The 23,166-nt window shown below is 36.0% G+C and overlaps 1 protein-coding gene across 27 annotated transcripts in view; it reads right to left on the bottom strand.

Annotated features, from left to right (window-relative positions):
* The window catches only part of Ppfia2 (PTPRF interacting protein alpha 2), a 513,258-nt gene that overhangs the window by 92,447 nt on the left and 397,645 nt on the right, over window positions 1–23,166 (bottom strand). For all 27 annotated transcript variants that reach the window (XM_060377987.1, XM_060377984.1, XM_060377986.1 and 24 more), the window contains one exon: window positions 11,533–11,754. In XM_060377987.1, coding sequence (XP_060233970.1) covers window positions 11,533–11,754 — 222 coding nt within the window. The remainder of the gene's footprint in view (window positions 1–11,532; window positions 11,755–23,166) is intronic.

Here is a 23,166-nt window from a genome sequence, read left to right as displayed (position 1 = left end):
AACCATGATAGAATGTGAATAAATTTTAAATAATAATAATAATAGTAATAATAAAGGTGAAAAAGTTAAAAAAAAAGAAAGAAGAATGTTTTCAAACTTCCTGCTGTAGAACTAATGAGAGGAACTTTTGCTTATTATAAAGTAGAGAGAGATACAACTATAGGTAGAGTTGAAATTCATGAGATTAATATATTGGTGACCCTAGTTTAAAGGATATCTACAGATAAGACATAGATCCACCAAAGACCTGGCAAGTCGGCTTAGTGGCTTAATACACGTGTTGCTTTTGCAGAAGGACCAGATTTGGTTCCCAGTATCCATTTGGCAGCTAAAAGCCTTATGTATCTTCACATCAAGGCAATCCGACAGCCTTTTCAGCTCCTTGAGTCACCATACACACAAAGTGCAATGCAGGCACACCACCACACATACACATACAACAGAAGTAACAAAGACTTTTTAAAAATCTGCTCAGTGATACTCAAGCCATGATTATTAGAAGAGCATCTGCAACCACTAATTTACTAAACCAACACAATTCCTACCAACTGTATATAAACATCTATAACTATAATGATACCCTCAAATGAATATTGTTTTCACCCCTCATAAAGGGAATACAGCAGACACAGAGCACACTACAGAAAACCACAACTGGTCAAAAGGCAGACTTGTGGAGCCCTGTCCCAATGGTTACATCTACAGAATAAGTGTGCAGCTAAGGCTGGGGGAACACTGTTGGATTGGGGCCAGAAAGATTGTAAAAGCCAGAGGATCAGGGAGTTTGCAGTGAAATTGTGTCTCCTAGTTATGTCAGAATATACCCCCCAAAATTTTCACAAACATGACTTCTTGGATGTGAACCAGGCAAGGATGACACCACTGAACATGCCAAAATGGATGGAGAAAAGCCCACAAGACCTCAACCCCAAACAGGTAACTATGGACAACTGAGAGTATCAGGGAGCAGGAGAGGAAGTCTTTCCCAGGGAAATAAACAGGAATTATTTTCCAGAGTCAAATGATCAGCTCTGAAAATATGCATACGAGTAACGTTATATCTACTGAACAGGATATATTTAGGAATATAAGGAATTGAGGGATGGTTGTAGTTTTGTTTGTTTGTTTGTTTGTTTGTTTTCATATTATTGGGATTCATCATCTCGTTCTATTTCTGCTTTTCTCCAGAGTCCAGCAATTGTCATCAACCTCTAATGTGCAGTGTTATTCCCCCAAATATATAAAAGCAATAGAATCCCTTAAAAGGGAAATTCTTTCTTCACCATCATCTACAAATACTGTTATTTACATATAAGTCCATATTTTTTTCAACGTAGATAAATATCCCACCTTCACTCAAAGAAAAATTGCTCTCAATGTTCTAGTTCTCCTTAGGGACCTTGATGGCTCCATTTTTTTCCCACTTGGATTTTTAAGATAACAGTTTTCCTATATCATTTCTATTGCCCTCACCAATATTCTGACAAAAAAATAGGAAATGTGGAGAGGGAAAGGGTTTATTTGGCTTACAATTCGAAGTTGTACTCAACCATTTTAGGGAAGTCAAAGCAGGAAGTAAGGTGTCTAACCATACATATCCACAGTCAAGAGTTAACATCTTTGCTTGCTTACTCCCAACTAGGTTTGTCCTTTCTCACTGTAGAGTGACTCCTACCTAGAGAAAGAGCAGCCTCAAACAGACAGCAGACATTCCTACTGGCAACCTTGATCTAGAATACTCCTTATTAAGACTCTCTTCTGAGATGAGTTTCTGTTGTTTCAAGTTCACAGTAAACAGAGATAAGTCCTACAACAAAGAGTGCTACAGATCAGAAAAAGAAGGAGGGTGATTCCAAGGAAATAAAAATCTAACTGGTAAGTCTCTTTCTGGTTATTGGTGGACATTTAAAAGATTGTTGTCAAACTATTAGAGATAATGAGAATATTTAAGCATAGATTTAAAAAACAAGTACAGGATCAATTGTGAAAGTTATTTGCGTAATAACAATAATCTGAATGTAAGTTTGATATAATTATAATTGAAGATAAATGTAAGGTCAAGCAAGGCAGGAGTGTAAGCTAAAATCCATACCTAATTAACAAGACTTATATCAGGTTTAAGTAAAAGAGAAAAATGCTGAAGAAAAAGCTCAAAGTGTTGAAAATAAGAATTTACAGAAAATGATACCGAGAAAAATTAGGTTAAGAAGTTGGAAGAGGTTTGTCTTTGTGTTTCTCTCTCTCTCTGTAAGCTTCTTGAAATTATTTTCTGTTGGAAATTTATGTTTATGCAATAATTAATTGAAAGATGATAAGTCATTCTGCCCCTGGTCTCTCCGTCCACACACAAGCCAGGTTTTCTCCCTGAGCACAGGTACCCATCATTCTTGAGAACTGAGTAACCTCACCTACCTACTATCTTTTGGTATTCTTTGCCATGTTATTGACCAAAAGGCTATTTTTTTTCAAGTTATTACCAAAACGTCGTCATTTTAATGAATTTTAATAAAATTGTCATCCTTAAAATGTCTCTTCCAGCTCTTGTTCTTGCTCCCTTGCTTTGTGAGATGGCCAGCAGTGTTCACATTTTTCTCTATCCCCATCCACAACCCTTTTAACAATAGTGAGACATTCTAGCATTAAATTATATTTTATTAGTCTCAGTATCTCCTTTGATAAGCTGGTGGGTAGAGTGTTTCAGAGGCCCTCTGTGGAAGGCTCCTGAACTGTTACTTGTCTTCTCCTACTTCCAATGTCTATACTGTTTGCCCATCTGAATGAGAATTAAGCACCTTCCCTAGGCTCCTCCTTATTGTTTAAATAGGACTATAGATTCTAGTATGTTTATCCTATACTATATGGCTAATATCCACTTATAAGTGAGTATATACCATATGTGTCTTTCTACTTCTGGGTTACCTCACTTGCTTTCCCCACTCATGTTTTACCCGGCGAGCCAGCAGCTCGCACCATCTACCCAAATGAATGAGGCCCATGTCGAAGAGAACGAGGGAAGGAAAGCAGATAAATGGCAGGACACCATTCATTACCTGTAGGTGTTTTACGCCACAGCGATAGCCACAGAGCCAATTTGCAATGTGCGCTTCAATTTGTTCACTTCAGAACTTTCCCAGGAAGTTTTGTTGCTTTATCATTTATATGCATTAAGTCTTATGACTCAATTAAACTGTGCTTCTTTTTCCAAAATGTTGTAGCTCTTTAATCAGCATATGTTTTCTCCAAACAGTGCTTTTAAGCACATTATCTACTTCAGTGTGTTATTTATATTTTATTGTTTAGGAGGAAGGGGGAGAGGAATGATTTCCTTTTATGGAATGTGCAATATAATATAATTAAAAATTATTTTATTTATTTATTAATTACAACTTATTCACCCGTATCCCCACTGCAGCTCCCTCCTTTGTCTTCTTCCAGTCCCACTCACCCTCCCTCTTCTCCTCCTATGCCTTTTCCTTAGTCCCCTGATAGAGGAGGACCTTCTCCCCTTCTCTCTGACCCTAGCCTATCAGGTCTCATCAAGGCTGGCTGCATCATTTTCCTCTGTGGCCAGGAAGCAACCAAGATGTCCCTCAATGGAGGAATGGATACAGAAAGTCTGGTACATTTACATAATAGAATAGTACTCAGCAATTAAAAACAAGGAAATCATGACATTTGTAGGCAAATGGTGGGAACTAGAAAAGATCATCCCAAGTGAGGTAACCCAGAAGTAGAAAGACACATATGGTATATACCCAAAAGGCTATTTTAAGTGCTGATTGCATCATATTATTCCTTGAATTAAATCTATTTATTTATTTTCTGCTATCTTCAAGGTAAAATATCAGCCATGAAACTCTTCCTTTCTTGACCTAATACATCTGTAGTTCTCTGTATGTTGAGGTATATAACATTCCTTCCAAATTTGTACCTTTTCTGGGTTTATGAAAGGAAGTTAATAGGCAAATAAGATGTTAAAGTTATAATCAAGTTAAGATGAAATAAAGCAGCATTTGAGTAGAGCCTAAATTGAATGCTGGCTTCCTCAAGGAGAGAACCGGAAGCATAGACACAGAGTAGCAAAAGCTGTTGTGAGTAAACGTTGTCCTTTGGTTCACTTTCACATGCTTTTATTTGTCAGATTATTAATAACTACCCTATAATTACTAAGAATTAGGTGGTGCAATAATTTAGTTACTGTGTATAATGCCTAGAGTGGAGTATACACTCATTAAATAGCTACTTTGTATCAGAGATTACAAACTGTCCACACTTAGCTGCTCCCATCCAAGTAGGAGCTGCTCAGATCAGCTGCACACAGTTCACGTAGGAGTCAGTGTATGCAGATTTGGAATTGCATTTTTGACTCAGTGATTCATGTGAGTGATTCAATTTTTAACAGCAGGCTGTGTTACCAAAAATAAAATTTGAATTTACAAGTCATAGAAATAGCTTTTCCTCTGTGTTATTTGGAGATCAGAAAAAGAAAGCTTTTTTTCTTTAGTTCCTAAAAGCTATTATATAAAATGAAAAATAGCATGAAATTCCAAGGACCCCCTAAACTGAAGTTTACATATAACTGGATTTTTATTATAATAAACAAATTGAGTTTTATAATAATGTTGTGTGGTCAAGTGAAAAACATAATTCTTATCTCGGATAATATAAGTGAGAACTTATAGATCAATTTATTTGATTTATTTGCAAATGTGAGTTCTTTTTTCCTGTGACATCAGAAAGATAAAGAGCTTTATTGACAAAATAAATGTAATTAAAATACTTTACTGGAAATTTTAGCTCTTTGCATACCCATGCAGGGAATATATTATCCATATATGGTTAATATATTTTTGATTAAAAAGTGAAGAACAAAGACACAATTTAAAATTGCTTTTTCAATAATTTCATTATATTTAGCTTCATCTACTTTTGGATCAAAGTTAATACAAAGAGCAGCTAAAATGAAACATCAAAGTTCCTTGACAAAGCAGTTACAAAAAAATATTCAGAAACCATTGACTAAATGTAATTATATAAGTCAGTTTAGATTTATTAGATTTTCCTCATACAGTGAAATACATTTCTATTTGTAATTACTGGTTGCTTTTTCCCCTCTGTGAATCAATTTTTCCTTAATTGATTCAATGAGTGTTTTTTACTTGTGGTGTATGTATGTCACACTATGCTGCAATATTGAGAGAGCTAAAGAAAAATAGATCACTTAAGATGCAGAGTTTGAGTTTAAGTGATAGGAATTTCACATCATTTTGATTTTTTGGAAAGAATGACAAAAATACTGATAATTTAAGTGGTAGTGATACTGTGGCTGACATTTTGCAAGATAGTTGCCAAGAGTAAAATACTGTACTTTAGATGCAAATTCATAACTCTCAACTAAAAGAGAATAAGAGAATTCATTCTGAAGCCAAATATAAGTGACCATGTTCCAGGAATAGGGATTTAAATTGCCCCAAATTCCATGTTAAAACATGGTAACCGTAAGGTTGTGGGACAAACTAATTAAATAAAGATGATTAGTCTTACGACAGATCTTATATATAAAAGAGGTTTATTAGGTGGATATGGAGATAGAGAGAGAAGGGAGAGCAGGATATGATGGGGGAAAGAAAGAGAGGAGGGAAAGAGAGAGAAAGGAAAGAGAGAGAAGGGGAAAGAGAGAGGAGGCTCCCCTCTATTTCTCTATTTGGTCCCAATAGAGAAAGGACCAAGAGAGGAACCTCATGTTGGGTTGTCCCTTTAATGGGCAAGGTAACCATGCATTCCAGGTGTGGCTACCTAGCCAGGGATACATAATGACATTATAAGTTGCTAGGAAACCCAGAAGCAGGTTTTGTTCCACAATCCTAACAGTAACAGTTTGATTATTTTTTTTTTTATAAAACAGTGAGAAATCAAAGCACTTTTCAAATATGTCATTAGAACATTAGATAGGAGATTCAGAACATAGCAAAAATTATTCTGCTACAGACCCTGGATGCTAATTCCTAGGTTTGATTTGTTAGAAACTTATGGGTCTGTTTGTACTTTATAAAAGATTTACATAATGGTCACAAAGGTGTGAACTCAGGAATGTAGGAGTGCAAAAATTGGCCAGTACTAAAATATAAACACCTTAAGAAACTGAGCAAGAAGGAGGTCCCTGTGTAAGATGGTCAATCCTCATTCAGAAAGACAAACAGGATGGACATTGGAAAGAGAAAACAAGAAACAGGATAGAATCCTACCACAAAGGGCCTCTGAAAGACTCTACCCAGCAGTGTATCAAAGCAGATGCTGAGACTCTTAACCAAACTTTGGGCAGAATGCAGGGAATCCTACAAAAGAAGGGGGAGATAGTGGGACCTGGAAAGTACAGGAGCTCCACAAGTTGAGCAACAGAACAAAAAAATCTGGGCACAGGGGTCTTTTCTGAGACTGATACTCCAACTAAGGATCATTCATAGATATAAGCTAGAACCCCTGCTCAGATGTAGCTCATGGCAGTTCAGTATACAAGTAGATTTCCTAGTAAGGGTAACAGGGACACAGGGCCTGTCTCTAATGAAAACTCTTTGACCACTCCACCCCTGAGGGGGGAAGCAGCCTTGCCAGGTCACAGAAGAAGACAATGCAGCCAGTCATGATGAGACCTGAATAGCTAGGGTCGATGGAAGGGCAGGAGGATCTCCCCTATCAGTGGACTTGGAAAGGGGAATGGGAGGAGATGAGGGGAGAGAAGGTGGGATTGGGAAGGAATGAGGAAGGTTGCTACAGCTGGGAAACAAAGTGAATAAACTGTAATTATTATAAAAAAATAAAAATTTAATTAAAAAAATTGGTCAGTAAAGGGTTAAGGATCCCTGGATAATTTTGGCTCTGGACCTGCAACCTCTTGAAATCTTTTTTTTTTTGTTCTAGTTGGGATATTTTGCAGAAGATTCATTGAAAGGTATGGTGTTCTCAGAAGCCTTTGTTCTCAGCACTATGAAGATTTGGGAAGCACAATATAATGATAATAACCCCACAAATATTGAAGCCATGTTGATTCTATTTCTTCCAGGTTCTAGAGAAAGTGGTTATTTCTTATGGAATCTGAGGAAGAGTAGTACACAGGCCATGAGTAAGTCACATAACCTCAGGGAGCCTCACGTTGCTCTTCTAAGTGAGTACTGTGAGGACAGTGAGTGTCATTCAGAGAGGGAGTATTGGCAAATAGGCAAAGAGAACAATATACTTGTGATAGATTTAATATAATGTTTATCTCTGAGAAAGTGAAAAGGAAAGAGCTAAGGCAAGTGGCCTAAAATTAACATTTTCAGAACCATTTTATTCCACACACTATATTCCGGGCATCTATGTTTCTGTCTCTATTTCTCTCTGTCTCTGCCTCTTTCCTCTCTGCTTCCCTCTCATTTGGGTGTCCTTGTGCGCATATGTGTTTTTGTATGTGTGCGTGTGTGCTTGTGTGTGCGTGCACATGTGTGTTTGTATGTGTGTGGGTATGTGTTTCTGTGTGTGAGTTTGTGTGTGTATGTGCTCAAAGTCCTACTTTATCCAGAAAGGTGGGGTGGGGGGGTGAGTGCTGGCTCCTTCTCCAGTCTTATCAAGGGTGCCATTTCCCATGGTCTTACACCTAATATTTACCCTTTCATTTTCTGTCAGGCTTAGAAAACATTTGTTTACAAACTCCTCTCTGAGGTGGATGATGGGATATGCTCCTTTTTCATGAGTCTCAACTAAAACATGGCTACCTAGGAATTAGGAAGCATAAAAGTATAATTATATGCTGCATGAAAATTACTTATGATGGGATTCCTAATGGAACAATCCTGGGCAGTACAGGGTTGATGTTTTTTGTGTGAACTGGGTTTGGGTCACCTATATCTAGACACTAAGTATACCAAGGAGTTATTTTAAATGTGCAATAACTAAGGGAGGAGCAGAGATACCACACCATCTCTGTGAGAGATAACTATAAATAAAGTGGATGAGTGCTGAAATCTAAGGAAAAGAACCAAATCTCTGGAACTACAGCATGAATAACTACACAATGAGCAGTTAAAGTAATGGTGTCACGACTTAAAAGAGAAGAATCCTAATATTCATTAATTTACCTTGAATGTTATATGAATTTGTGCTGTAAGAAGCAATGAAAGGAAGTATGTATCCATGAACTCTGAGATTATAGGAAGCTGTATCATCATCTGAACGTCAGTGGAAATGTCACTGTATGCCCTTTATCCTTCCTGTATGTACTTTGTCAATGCACACTCAAGTATCACATTTTAGAAAAAGACAATAAGTTACCTATTTCCCAAACAAAGGTTTTTAGTAGTACGTGCTCAATAGTTATGTTGGTAGGTAGGAAAGAGAAACCAACTAGACTCAGTGAAGAAAATGTGTTGGGAAAGGAGAAATGTGTATGGTGGTGTTAAATAAATGAAATGAAATGGGAGGGAATGTTTGTAGCTGTATAATACAATGTCAGGGAATACTCATTTGAGAGAAGAGCATTTGAGTAAAAGGTAGTGGATAAGAAAATGAAATCAAGCAAGTCTAGCTTGCTTAAGAGTCCACTTTAATTGAGCCGAGTGGACTGCGTTATAATATATAATTATATTAATATATAATATTAATTATATATATATATGTAATGAGAAGAGGTCAAGGGAGGATGCATAATATTGTACATATTTTTCAGGCTCATTACACGGTTTCTGCAAGCAAACTATAAGCTGTGGAAGACTGTGAGAAGTCAAATATTGAAATTACAGATTATAGATTTTGCCACAAAATCAAATATAGCATGAGGCTGAAAGAAAATTCCATGGAACTTCTAAGGTTTAAGCATAAGCAGGAATATTGAATGCATGAAGCTGCTGGACAGTAAGGTTTATTGGGAGAATGTGAAAGAGGTTCATGTTAAGATGCTCTTGCTGAGATTCTGTTTAGAGGTTTCCCTATAATCATCAGAAAAGGGCAAAAAAAAAAAAAAAAAAAGAAAGAAAGAAAGGAAATGGAGGTTAAGGAAGAAACTGAGAGCCTAAGGTCAGTTTGTGGCTCATCCACCTTTATTAACAGAAGCAAAGCAATAGGAGACTGAAAGGGGAAGTGTATGAAGACAGGGGGAGGAATGCTAACACCTCAGACACCAGTCAAACATCTGAGACAAGGGGAGCAGATAAACAGGAGGGCATCAAAGAATATATTTTTTAAAGCATTATTAATTTAATTTTACTATTAGGTACTAAAATTGAGAATAGGACTTTGTTTGAAGGAATCTTTTTTTTTTCCTTCTGTCTGCATTTTATTTTTTCATTTATTTATTTATTTAATCACTTTACAGCCTGATTGCAGCATCCTCCTCTCCTCCCAGTCCTGCCCTCATGCATCCCTCCCCCCCCCCACTCCTCTCTTTTCTTCTTCTCCGAGAAGGGAAGACCCCAGGGGCTAGCAAACCATCCAGGCACCTCAGGTCACAGTAGGACTAAGCTCATCCCCTCCCACTAAGGCCAGACAATGCAGCCCAGCTAGAGGAAAAGGATACAAAGGGAGGCTACAGAGTCAGAAACAGGCCCTAATCCCATTGTTAATGGAATCACGTGATGATCAAGCTGCAAGTAGCAAAGAGAAAAACAAATGTTCCAAGGATGGAAGAATGAAAGTGGGGCTGGAGAGATGGCTAGGCTCACAACCATAAAATAAGAAGAATGAAAGTGAACTGACCCTTCAAAGGATTGAGAATTTATCCCCTCATTCAGCAACCTAAGTCAGTAAGATGCTTTATTACAATGTTCTTAATAGGACAATAGGGGCAATAGAACACTACAGCCTTGCAATAAGAGAAAAACATATTTGGCTACAACAGATTGGGCCAGCTATATTAACTAGTTAGCCACATAGAACCATACTTATAGATACAAAGATATGCTTCATAAAAATGTATAATTTCAAAAAGCAAAATTTTCTGAGAGTAAGAAAGAAGAAAGAAGAATCTTAAAATATTATCCTAATAGGTAAGATAATTTAATATTATAGATAAAATATTTTTCTTGATTATTTAGAAAATATGAAGTACTCTTTCTTTCCTTTTTTCTTTTCTTCTTTCTTTCTGTTTTGTAGAAAAAAATTAGGCTAAGCCTAAAAAGGAATATACATAAAAAGAAAGGTTATATTATTTGTCTGCATAGCATATTCATACACAGTCATCACAGACAAAAAAAAACAAAAACAAAATAAGAGACAATTTAAAGTAATGTTTTTGAGCAATTCCATATAACATTATACAAAATCATGATTCATTCCCACATGCACATTTATTCAAATTTAAAACCATGGAGCCTTGAAATGTCATTAAATCTTGGGAAAGACTTTATAATACTGCAGACTTGATTCCAAAGATTTCCATTCATACATATTTAAAGACCCAGGACATAACTAAAATTACACTCCTAATTGTGATCTTAAAGAAGTCCCTCAATAGAGGAATGGATACAGAATTTTGTTTTAGTATTGTGTAAATTGTTGTACATTTACACAATGGAATACTACTTACCTATTAAAAACCAGAAAATAATGAAATTTTGGGGGCAAATGGTGAGAACCAGAAAACATCATCTTGAATGAGGTAACCCAGAAGCAGAAAGATAAACATGGTATATACTTACTTATCAGTGGATATCAGCCATATAATATAGGTAAACATATTAAAATCTACAGACCTAAAGAAGCTAAATGACAAGGAAGACCCTGGGGAAGATGCTCAATCCTCATTCAGAATGACAAATGCGATAGACATTGGAAGCAGGAGAAGAGAGGGAACAGGACAAGAGCCTACCACGGGGGGCCTCTGAAAGACTCTCCTAACCTAGATATCAAAGGAGATGCTGAGACTAAAGCCAACCTTTGAGCAGAGGGCAGGTTATCTTATGAAAAAGGGGGCATATAGAAAGACCTGGAAGAGACAGGAGCTCCAAAAGGACACCAAGAGAGCCAAAACTAAAACGAAACAAAATAAAAACGGAGCCCAGGGGGACCTGCAGAGACTGATGCTCCAAACAAGAACAATGCATGGAGAGGACCTAAAATCCCGGCTCACCTGTAGCCCGTAGATTCAGTCTTCAAGTGGGATCTCTAATAAGTGGAGCAGGGGCATTCTCTGTCATAAACTGAGTGACAGGCTCTTTTATCACCGCCCCCTGGGGGATGCAGCCTTGCCTGGCCAAAGAGGAAGACAATGCAACCAGTCCTGATGAGACCTGACAGACTAGGGTCAGATGGAAGGAGAAGAGGACCTCCCCTAACAGTGGACTAGGGGAGTGGCATGAGAGGAGAAGGGGGAGAGAAGGTGGGATTGGTCAGAGACAAGCGAGGGGGCCACAGCAGGGATACAAATTCAATAAATTGTAATAAATGATATATCTTTTTAAAGCAGTAAAGACTAGCAGCCATAGGGACTGCACGTAGTGTACTTCTCAGCAGCATTTGGGAAGCCATTCAAGAATCAAATACAAAGAATGCTGAGGCACCTACCTCCCGGATGTCCCTTTGATACTTCGTGTTCATTTCTTCTGTTTTAATGAGGTCCTTTCTTGCTGTCTCTGCTTCCTGTTCCACTTCTCCCACCCGAGAAGAGAGAGCTGTTAAACGTTCTTTCATTTGGGCCATTTCATAGTTTTGTTTTTCAAGCAATTCTTGTAGCTCAACTATCTGGCTGGTGTCATCTGTTGAGTCGATGGAGCCATTGGATAGTCGCTGCAGGAAGAGAAAAAAGCAGGGCATTTAGAATTTTCTTTATCCATAACTTAAATGCATGACAAGAAAAACAAACAAACAAAAACAAAAACAAAAAAGGGGAAACTAAATAGTCTTCACAATGAGAAATGAGAATTAGGAAAAAAAAAGTGTTGGTGAAAAACTGTTTTTGAGAAAACTGATATTAATATATAAATTAAAATGGCATGGAGGAGCAGGAGAGGTGGCTGAGCAGTTAAGAGCACCAGCTGCTCTTCCAAATAACCTGGAAAGAGTTCTGTCCACAGCCCCATGAAACTCTAGTTCCAGAGGATCCTACATTCTTTTCTGGACTCCACAGGTATCTGCAGACACTTGCTCACTTATACCTCCCTCTATCTATGTCTCTTTCTCAATCTCTCTCTCAATCTTTCTCTCTTTCTCTCTCACACACAGAAAAATAATAAGATGAATATTTAAAAAAATATGGAAACAAAACAGTTTTCAATCAGGTGACAAATGCATTTGCACAACAATTTTTATATGTATATGTGAGAAGGTGACATTAAATAAGTAACTTAGCACAGATCATATATATATATATATAGAGAGAGAGAGAGAGATACATATAGTACATTATTTTAATCAATAGCTATGGTATAAACTATGTAATATTTTTATTTTTTAATCAATCTCTTTTGAACTTTGCAAGCTTTATTTCATTTTATTTTTTAAATACAGCATTTGACATACTTTATATACTTTATCTAGATCAGGTTTCTTTTTCCTTCCCCCAAATATACCCAGGTCCTCCCACCTTCCAACCTATCTAACTTCTGAAGACAAGGAATCCTTTTGTGTTGACCAGCTACTCCTGGGAATTGGGCCTGCACTGGATGGTGGTTGATATTCCCAGTGACATTTCGTTGGAGAAAAATTATTTTCCTTTCTCCAGCAGGTGTCAACTGAAAATAGTTTCTTGTTTAAGGATGGAACTTTGTGTTCACTTCAACTTATCAGCGCTGAAATTATTGTCTGGTTTAAATTTTTCATCTTGTATGTGATGTCACAGTCTCTATGATATCATATGTATATCAGTCATTTTGAGTATGAAAATGTTGTTTCCTTTGAGTCATTGAAAAAGTTTCTCGATCTCACAATATTTCTGCCTCTTCTACATAGACTCTCAAGCACTGAAAAGGCACCAGTTGATAAAGATATCTTATTTAGGTCTGCATTTTTCAAAGCCTTTCACTTTCTAGATGTTGTCTACATGTGGATCTCTGTTTTATCATTTATGATGAGGGCTTATGTGATGCAATGATTTAGTCACATAGTAATATGTTATTAGGAATCATTTTATTGATATGTTTCTTTAGCAGAATAATAGTATTAGTTTTTTCCTTAGGGTCCATTATCTATTTAGTTTCAGGTTCTTGGCCGCTTTTTCAATATTAGGTATGGGTCCATCTCATAGTATGGGCCTTCAGTCAATCAAAGAAGTGACTGGTTATTCCTACAACATCTGTGCCATTATTGTATCAAAATATCTTGCAGTCAGGCCTCTGTTGTAGGTCCCAGGGTTTTTATTAAGGTGATATGGATGATCACTTTTCTCCTCCTGTCATGTGCAAATACATTCCAACACCGGGAGTACAAGTCAGTAGAGATTAGGCTTCTATCTGGGTCTCAGCTTTCTTTCTACATGTCAGTGATCTAAGAACATGACATTTTCAGTGATAGGGCCTTACCATCAGTCTGTGGAGAGTAAGCAAAAGCCTTGACAGTAACCATAATGTTTGGGCACTATTTAGGACCATTTTGGTCATCTGCTCAATGAGCTGTAATCCATTACTGGCACTTCAAGGTCTGCTTGGTGGCTTAAGGTGTCCAGCTGGGGCTCTGTCTCTGCCGTCACATGATGACGTCACTTATATTCTTTTCATATATTTATATATATGTTTATATCTATAATTTATGTATTTATATAATTTGAAATCTTCTAGAGTAGTAGGCTTTCATATGACTTTTCAAAGAACTTTTAGTGTTACCCAGATCTTTCATATTTCTCCCAATGTAGTTTCATACAATGATAAATGGAACTCTAAAACTAGAGGTTTTAGTTCAGTGACACTCATACAAGTAACATTTACAATTTCATTAAAAGAGCATAACTTATATGATGATTTTAGTATCTCTGGGTAAGATAGATCTCAGAAATTATTTATATATGTATTGCCAGTGCTTAAACTTTAGATATGCATAACATACAGCGGAGGAAGCTTAAAAAGTTCAAATATTTTGAAACAGTTATTTTCACTTTTTAGATAAGATTTCTAGAAAGTACAAAAATTTATGTTTCAAAAGTGTCTTACAAAGAACTCACTAATAGCAAAACAAGACAAAAGTATATTAAGAAAACTTTAAAGGACCTGAAAAGATATTCCTCAAAATAAGACTTACATAGGACCAGATTTATAAAAATAAGCTCAGCACTAGAAATCACCAAGGGAGGTACAAAATAAAACCACAATGGCATATCACTCACGATTATTCTAATGCCCGTACGAAAGTTAGAGGACAAGTGCTAGCAAGAATTTACACTACGGGGGTAAATGTAAATTTGACAGTCATTACAGAAAGCTATAAAATAAAATAAAATAAAATTGCCATATAAGATATGGCATAACTAAGTATCCAGTGGAATATTTTATTATGCCATCTCTCCCTTGTTACTCAATGTAATATTATCCAAAGTACAGAACATATGGAATCAAAGTGCTTACTAACTGATGAGATGGTAGAAACAATGTGGTTCACGTGCTGATAGAATACTGTTTCACATTACAGCGAAGAAAGTTTCCGTTTTCTACAACATGATTGAATTTAGAAGAAATTACAAGTACAATGATCCAGAAAACAGTTACAACTTGATCTTGATTATGTGCAGCATTTCATGTGTAGAGTAAAATAAAGCTAACAATGTTTAACAGTGATATAACCAAGGTTGGGAAGTAAAGGAATGGAAGAAAAGGGGAAAAAAGGAGAAAGGAAAAAAAGAAGAAAACAGATAAATCAATTAATCACAAAAAAGAAGAGAGGGTGGAAGGAAGAAAGAAAAAAGGACAAAAGGAAGGATGGATGGATAGAAGCTAACAAGGAAAGGGAGGGGAGAATTATGGAAAGAAAGTCAAGAAAATAATCAGTCTTGTCAAATAGCTGCTTAGTTAAAGTTCTGTGTCGAGAGTAGCACAAAGACTTGGAAGAGATGATTTTCAAAATGAGGAAGAAGATCTCAACCAAGCAGAAACCAGGAGGTATGGGACGAGCAAAACAGCACAGTTTGTTCTACTGTAATGCTTACTTAACAGCCTGAGTCTCTTCCAACGCTGGCGTAAATTAGGAAACATTTGAACATAAATGTAAATTTGGGGTTCTCCTATGTGTGACTTTGTTCCTAAGAAGAGCATAGCCAAATACAGAAAGTAGCCCCTCTCTACACTGAGCTGCGCGCTCTCCCTGCCCACTGGCTATCTCAGGGGATCTCAGTCCCAGGCATGATAAGGTTACTCCTCTGCATCTGCCTTACAAATCTCTGTGATCTTAGTTGCCTCTACAACCACCATTTAACAATAAGAGACAACCTTTAACGTTTGTGACACACGTACACACTTTAAAAAGAAGTGCTTTTTGAAAGAAAAGGTACATATCTATTACCGATCAAAGACCCTATAATTACAAATAAAACCCTGCAAAACTATCACAGCTACTACACATTGAATAAATGGTACCAGACTTCCCTATAATCCATCTCTCAGTAACTGTTTGGTGCTCTCTTCTTAGTCAGTGTGCAGAGAGCTGCATAATGCAACAGTTCAGGATTCCTTCCTCTAAGAACAGTCCCTGGAGAGGTTCTTAGCTCTCACCCCTTTGCAGGCAACAGAGCTGACATTCATAGCAGTTGTCACTTCATGAGGGTAAGGCTAAAAGACTACAGCATCGGAATCAATGCCTTCCCGCTTTCTTTGACAAGAAAGAACCTGTGTTATCAAGTGATATGTGCAACCTTGTAAGAAGTAGTTATAGGGATCCAAATAGTATCATAATAGAAACTAGGAATCTATAACGTTTTCTTGTGAGAAAGAAACTGTTTACACCTATGTTTTTTTTTTTTTTTTTTTTTTTTTTAATGTCAGAAAAAATCATAGAAGAAAAATCCGAACTCTATGGTTTAAATGATTTACGGCTGTGTCTCCCCCAATGTAAAACAACAAATTACTTGGGTCTGCAGTAAACCCAAATGAGTCACAGAAAACATGTTAAAAGGATAAATGTAGAGGAGGACAAAAGTACAGTTCCATTTCTACGGCAGTCTACACTGGACGGGTCTACTGGACGGAGGCAGGAAAGCAGATTGGCAGCTGCCTGGGCCAGGGTACTGAAATGAATGCCAGGGCCACAAATTCACTTTAAAGTATAAGGCATTTGCTCTTTGTTTGATTTGAGGTGGTGCTCACACACAGTCTCTTTAAACACTGTAAATAATAGCTGCTTTATTAAAACTTTACAAAAATCTTTAAAACTATTCAAAATTGCTTTAATAATAATAATAATAATGAAATTAATCTGAGAATCCCAGAATCCTAAAGATCCTTTGGAAAACTAAAACTTACATAGTTGTCTTAGTTTTATATCACTGTAATAGACATCACAACAAAAAGAAAGTTGGAGAGGAAAGGGTTTGTAGCATCTTTAACTTCCAGGTTACAGTCAACAACTGAGAAAAGTTGGAGCAAGAGCTCAACCCTGGATGAACATGAAGGCAGGAACTCAAGCAGAGACCTTGGAGAAAGGCTTGTTCCTGGCCTGCTTCCCATGGCTTGCCCTATTCTACTTTCTATAGCTCCCTAGAACTACCAGCCTAAAAGGGGGCACTGCAGACACAGAGCTGGAACCTGCCATATCAATATCAATAGAGAAAAAGCATCTCAGGCTTGGCTACCAGCCATTCTGTTTGGCATTTTTTCTCACTTAAGGATCTCTCTTCCCAAATAACTGTACCTTGGGTCAAGTTGATATAAAACAAGCTATCACAATAGTCCATCACTTACATAGTCATGATGGACTGAACTGAAATGCCAACCTTGAATTCCATTAGCTACTATTCACTTTATTACATATGTAATGAAATGTACACAGAAAAAGTTAAAATTGTGCACACAGTGTAATTAAGCCAAGGACCTAATATATATATATATATATATATATATATATATATGAGATAAAGAAAGATAAGCATATATAATACATACAATCTGTGATATATGCATTCATAAATATGAGTGGATATAAATAATGTATATAAGTTCATATATCTTTGTTTCATGAATATTTATTTAGTGCAAAATAGTGGTAATTTTCTAATTAGGAAAAATATTACTCAATTCTGTGCACCTGAAGTCCATTAAGATCTTGTTTAATACTGTACTTTTTAATTGGCTTAAGATGAGATAATTTTAACTAAATATAAACAGTAATCAGGCAACTAAAACACTTTTAAAATGTTAACCTTTGAATTCATTAAGCAGCAGAGATGCTTTGCCTACTTTTGGCACACCTGTGAAATTTAGAACAATGTGTGAAAATATGATGGATCCTTCAATTTACTTTTACCCGAAAAAGTAAACATATTTTTATGTTATGAAACATCTCTGTTTATAAATAGACAAGCATTTTTTTTTTAATTCTCTGCTGTGGATGAAACCCATGAAACATTTCCTAAATACTTTATCACCAAATTATAGCTCAAGGCCTTAACATAAACATGCATTTTTAAAATGTTTTCGAGTCAGATTAATCATATATTTAAAATGTAGCTACTTGTTTACTAATGAAAGAAAATATGATGGCTTTCCCCTAGCATTAATACATGAAAGAGTTAATGGTTTATTTTCTGTTATAAAAATATTTTCAACATGATTTGTACAGCTAAGCAGCAGTCATTTTTGCTCTTTCCTATGTTCCTCTTTATTACAATTATATCTCTCACATATTTTACTTATTATTTACTGATCTTTCTTAAATATAGAAATAGGAAGATAGAAGAGTAGATTATTAAAATTGATCTTCCTATTAATTAAATTCTTATAGTAGAGGCATAAATAATGTTAAAATTTACTAGTATCTGCAGAGTGACCACTAAACAGTTCCATTCCATTTTTACAAATACCTCTGGCATTTAATAGTCAGTAAAGTATTGCTGATTACATTGTCAAAGAAGTTATAATGAAATTTACAACCATTGTCATACATCATCAGACTTTTCTAGACTAGAAAAGACTAGTCCTATAAAGTAAGAAAAAGTCTTAAAAATAATTTACTTCTGTGAGAAAATAATGTAGAAAAAAAGAATTGTAGAACTATAAAATAAATTTATAACATAGATTCAGACAGGAAAATATTGATAGTCATAAAAAAAGAAGAGTAATAAAAAAGTAGATAGTTGATTTACAGTTAGTGTAAATCAATGATGCATTGGGGTAATGAATATATCTGAAGGCAATATTAAATACACTATTCCACAAACCAACAATAACAGTGAATGACTTAAATAAATTCTATCCCAAGCATTAGTACAAGGAGAGATTTTGAAAGGGTGTATGCAATGGAATGACCTAGCAAACATATGTGTTTCTACTGATGGATCATGAAGGTCCATGTAATATGATAAATTTTTGAGCTTCCATTTATACCCAAGTCATCAAATAAGACTGTATCTTAGTTTAACAGTCATATCATCTAGCAAATAAATAAATAGCTTGTAAGGATTCTTTCTCTGAGTGGGGTTCAAAGCAATATTTTTATGTTGCTCACATTAATTAAGGAACAGTAGCTGTCTCTGACATGAACTCAGGGGCTGGATCTTTGACTACCTCCCCCTGAGGGAAGCAGCCTTACAAGGCCACAGAGGAAGACAATGCAGCCAGTTCTGATAAGACCTCATAGACTAGGGTGAGATGGAAGGGGAGGAAGACCTCCCCTATCATTGGACTGGAGGAGGGGAATAAGAGAAGAAAAGGGAGGGAGAATGGGGTTGGGAGGGGATGGTGGAGGGGGCTACAGTGGGGATACAAAGTTAATAAACAGTTATTAATAAAAATAAAATAAAATGTCAAAGATATCACCATGTCCTAGACACAAGTATAAGTGAATGATGTAACTTAGTTATTTAATGTCTGTTAATTATATCCTATGCAGAAAGGAAATTGATGCATAGAGGGCATTGTGGTGTGTATTGTGGTTGACAAGTTAAGATGTCACAAGATGAACATTGAACATTTCACACTCAGTGTGCTGGTTCTATAGTCTTCATTTCTCTTTCTCATTCCTGTCTCCCCCTTTACTTTACTTCCTTTGCATTTCTGTTCATTCATTCATCATTTCATCTATATACTAATTTAATATACCATCAAAATTCCAACTCTATTTATTTATAGTATGCCAGATACAAAGATTGGTCCTTACAATGACAAGATTCCTGTTTGAAAGTAACAGAATGTTTACTTTATTGAGTATGGATACAAGCAAAAAAAGCAGAGGACAGAAATCATTTACGAAATAGAGACACAAAGACTTTTAGGTTATAAAACATAACTTAAGTAAACTTTGGATCTGTCTGTGTTAATGTTTTGTTAATTTCCATATTCTGCCTTATTCTTTTCTTCCAAACATCAGAAATGTACACTGATTTCAATTATTGCCCAACATATAACATGTTTTGTGTTTTATTAAAAATTCTTAGCACATAATTGACAGATTTGAAATTTAATTTCCTCAAGTCTATTTTATAGCATAAATGGCATTTGTCTTCACTTTTTGTAAATCTAGAGTTTAAGTAAAGCATAAAAAGAATTTCTAGTCTGTGTTTGCAAATCTAACCCATGATTATTTTTAGAATCCTTGAGAAAATTGAATGAGAAAATATTGATGGCCTCCATTCTGGACAACACAAAAGGATGAGGTTTCTCCATGTAATTATTTTACAAATTTTCTTAGATATTACCAATGTTTATATAGAATAAAAAACCACAGATCAACATCATGCTTGTACTGTATTGATTGTTCTGTCTTATTAGTTGTTATGTATAAAAATAGCACAATTTTTTAAAAGTAAAACAATAAGGCAATAAAATGATTGAACAAGTAAGCTAATAAAATAATGGTCCAAGGAATTAGTTTTTTTAATATAGTATCAACCAGTTATTCTTAAATATTTCAAATCAAAAGATAACAGTCCTTTGTAATTCCTAATTTTAATATGACCAATCGTCTTTTTGAGAAGTATAAAATATTTTTTATTTGTTATTTGTAGTTTTAACCCACTTAATTCAATTATTACTACACATTAGTGAATGAGTGATGGCGTTATCCACTGATGCATGGGGAAGCTGCCAGATGCCACAAACCTAAAGCAAAGTGCTTCCCCCAAATTTCAGTAAGCTCTCCACCCCTAAGGGTGAGGTCTCAGCATCCCTATTTTCTTCTTTCTAGAATTTTTACTCGCTAGATTTTGTGGTGGTCTTTTGCAGATAACTTTATTTTTCTTCAGCCATATCACGTTCAAAGAGTAGCAATTCTAGGCTCTCATGTCTATTTTCTTGTTCTTACATACTTTCCACTTCCTTCTCCACTACATGGTCTGAGACTACCTGGAAGTGTGTTAATACAGACACCTCTCCACAGCTAAACACTCAGAGTTGTTTATTCTCAGAGTACTACATCTCTGCATTAATCACTACTCACTGTAATAAGATGATTCTCTGACCAAGATCAGCAACAACACAAACCTATGTATATAAACAAAATATTTAAATGCTAGTTTGACAACAGGAATAGATTCATAAAAACAGCATCAATGTTTTCTCTCCTTGGGTGTATGCCTTCCATAGCCAAGGATTTTGACCACGTTTAACAGTATGAGGCATAAAGTCGCTTTTATGAAGCAAGTCTCTCAGATTTAATTAAGAGAGTGACTGGTTTTCCCTATAAACAGTTTTGTCACTATTGCATCAGTGAGCTAACCAGTCTTGCTAAGTAAGTTAGTTTTGTAGCACACAGGGACCAGTGCTGGATAAGACCATTGATGCCTTTTCTCCCTTGGCAACTAAAAAGCACCTTTGAGCATAATGAAATCTAGTGAGTAGGGAGCAGGGAGAGTTCCCTTGTCCATTCAAGATTCATTTCTCCCTCTCTTTTAACTAAATTGTGTCATATTATCAGAAGCATTGTTTTAGCTTCAATTTATGGTGAACAACCAAGAGGAAAGGCAATTACCTGTATTGTATTGGGTACTTCTCAGAATATTCTGACCAACAGTTTGTACAGCTGTTACCTGTGCCTGGAACTGAGATTTTGTAAATCTTTAATTTCTCATATTGTCTCCTTGTTATTTCATAACACATATGTTCTATTATACTCTTTTTAAATTTTTTAAATTTTATTTTTAATTAATTTATTTATTTACTTTATTTATTTACTTACTTTATTTATTCACTTTGTTTACTTTGTATTCCCCCTCTAGTTCCCTCCCTTCTCCCCTCCCAATTCCTCCCTTCCTTTCCCTTCTCCATGCATGTCCCTCCCCAAGTCCACTGGTAGGGGAGGGTTTCTTTTTCTTCCTTCTGATCCTAATCTGTTAGATGTCATCAGGACTGGCTGCATTGTCTTCCTCTGTGGCCTGGTAAGGCTGTTCCCCTCAGGGGGAGGTGATCAAACAACAGGCCAATCAGTTCATGTCAGAGACAGTCCCTGTTCCCATTACTATGGAACCCACTTGGACCCTGAACTGCCATGAGCTACATCTGTACAGGGGTTCTAGGTTATCGCCATGCATGGTACTTGGTTGGAATATGAATCTCAGGAAACACCCCTGTGTTCAAATTTTCTGGTTCTGTTGCCCTCCTTGTGGAGCTCCTTTTCTCTCCATATCCTACTATTTCCCACTTCTTACATAAGATTCCCTGCACTCTGCCCAACAGTTGCCCATAAGTCTCAGCATCTGCTCTGATAGTCTGCAGGGCAGAGCCTTTCAAAGGCCATCTGTGGGAAGCTCCTAACTTGTTTCCTGTTTGCTCCTTCTTCTGATGTCCGTCCTCTTTGCCCTTCAGGATGGGGACTGAGCATGTTCACTTGGGTTACAAGATCATAGGCTCCCAAGTAGCTTCATTATACACACTCTATTTTGGTTAAACCTTTTTCTAGCCCCTTATTTCTTTATCCCCATTACTCTACTCCTACATGCTTGACCCCTTGGCCCCTAGTCCCCCCCCCTGCTTTCATTTCCACAAATACCCTGCTCTATCATTCTTCTCTAAATGCTTCCCGCACCGCTAATTGCCCGTGTCTACTCTCCTAAGTATGCATGTGCACTCCAAATGCACAATACTATTCCAGTTCAAACCAGACAGAGCTCCACCACAAGGGAGGTAGTTACAAAGGCCCATCCCTTGCCAAACAAACAAACAGAACACACATACAGCTATCCGCAACTGACAAGTTCTTGCAAAAGAAAAAAAAATCCATTTTCTTCAGTGGAGTGATGCTGGATATACAAACCATGATCAGAGGCAGACCTCATTCTTAGGAGTAGTTGACTAAAACAAATCTTATCTGCATTTGTGTGTGTGTGTTTATGACTGTGTGTGCATTTAAAAAAGTGTTTATTCTCTTTAGATAGAAAGAATATAGAATTGGGAAGTAAAGAGGTATTAGAAGGTTTGAGAGCAGTTGAGGAAGAGGAAGGAATATGATCAAAATGTTTAAAAAAAAGTAATAAAATGACAAAAGTACTCAGGGAGGAAGAGGCAGGCAGAGAGTTTTGAGTTTGAGGCCAGCTTGGTTTACAAGCGAGTCCAGGAAAACCAAGGCTATACAGAGAAACCCTTGAAAATGCAAAACAAAAGAAGACTTAAGTATCATATTCCCATTAAACTATTTACCAGTGTAAATAAACAGCAAAAATAACAGAAGAAAGAAAATATGCAACATTTATACAATATTACTAAAAGTTAAATATGAGGAAAGAAAAAATATTATACAAAGCAATATTACTCAGACCCATGCAGAAGAGCAACACAGTATGATAATCCTAGTTTCAAAATGGATTTTTAAATTATTTATAAAAATTGTAGCATTTTAATTTTCTACAAAACCTTTTAAAAAGTGTTTGTTTTTTATATTGTTTGTTTTATTCTTTCTAAGGAATTTTAGTGTATTTAACTTCATTTATTCTCATAATGTTTAAACTAATATGTAATTAACCTCACTATTTCTAAAACATGTGGATTGGTGGAACGATGCTTTATTATAACATTTTAAATCAAACTCAACCTTAGGAAATTTCTGTTTGATATGCTCATGATTAATTTTAATAGC

The sequence above is a fragment of the Meriones unguiculatus genome, chromosome 2 (genome assembly GCF_030254825.1).
Source record: "Meriones unguiculatus strain TT.TT164.6M chromosome 2, Bangor_MerUng_6.1, whole genome shotgun sequence".
Taxonomy (NCBI): domain Eukaryota; kingdom Metazoa; phylum Chordata; class Mammalia; order Rodentia; family Muridae; genus Meriones; species Meriones unguiculatus.
This window is presented reverse-complemented; position numbering and strand designations above follow the sequence as displayed.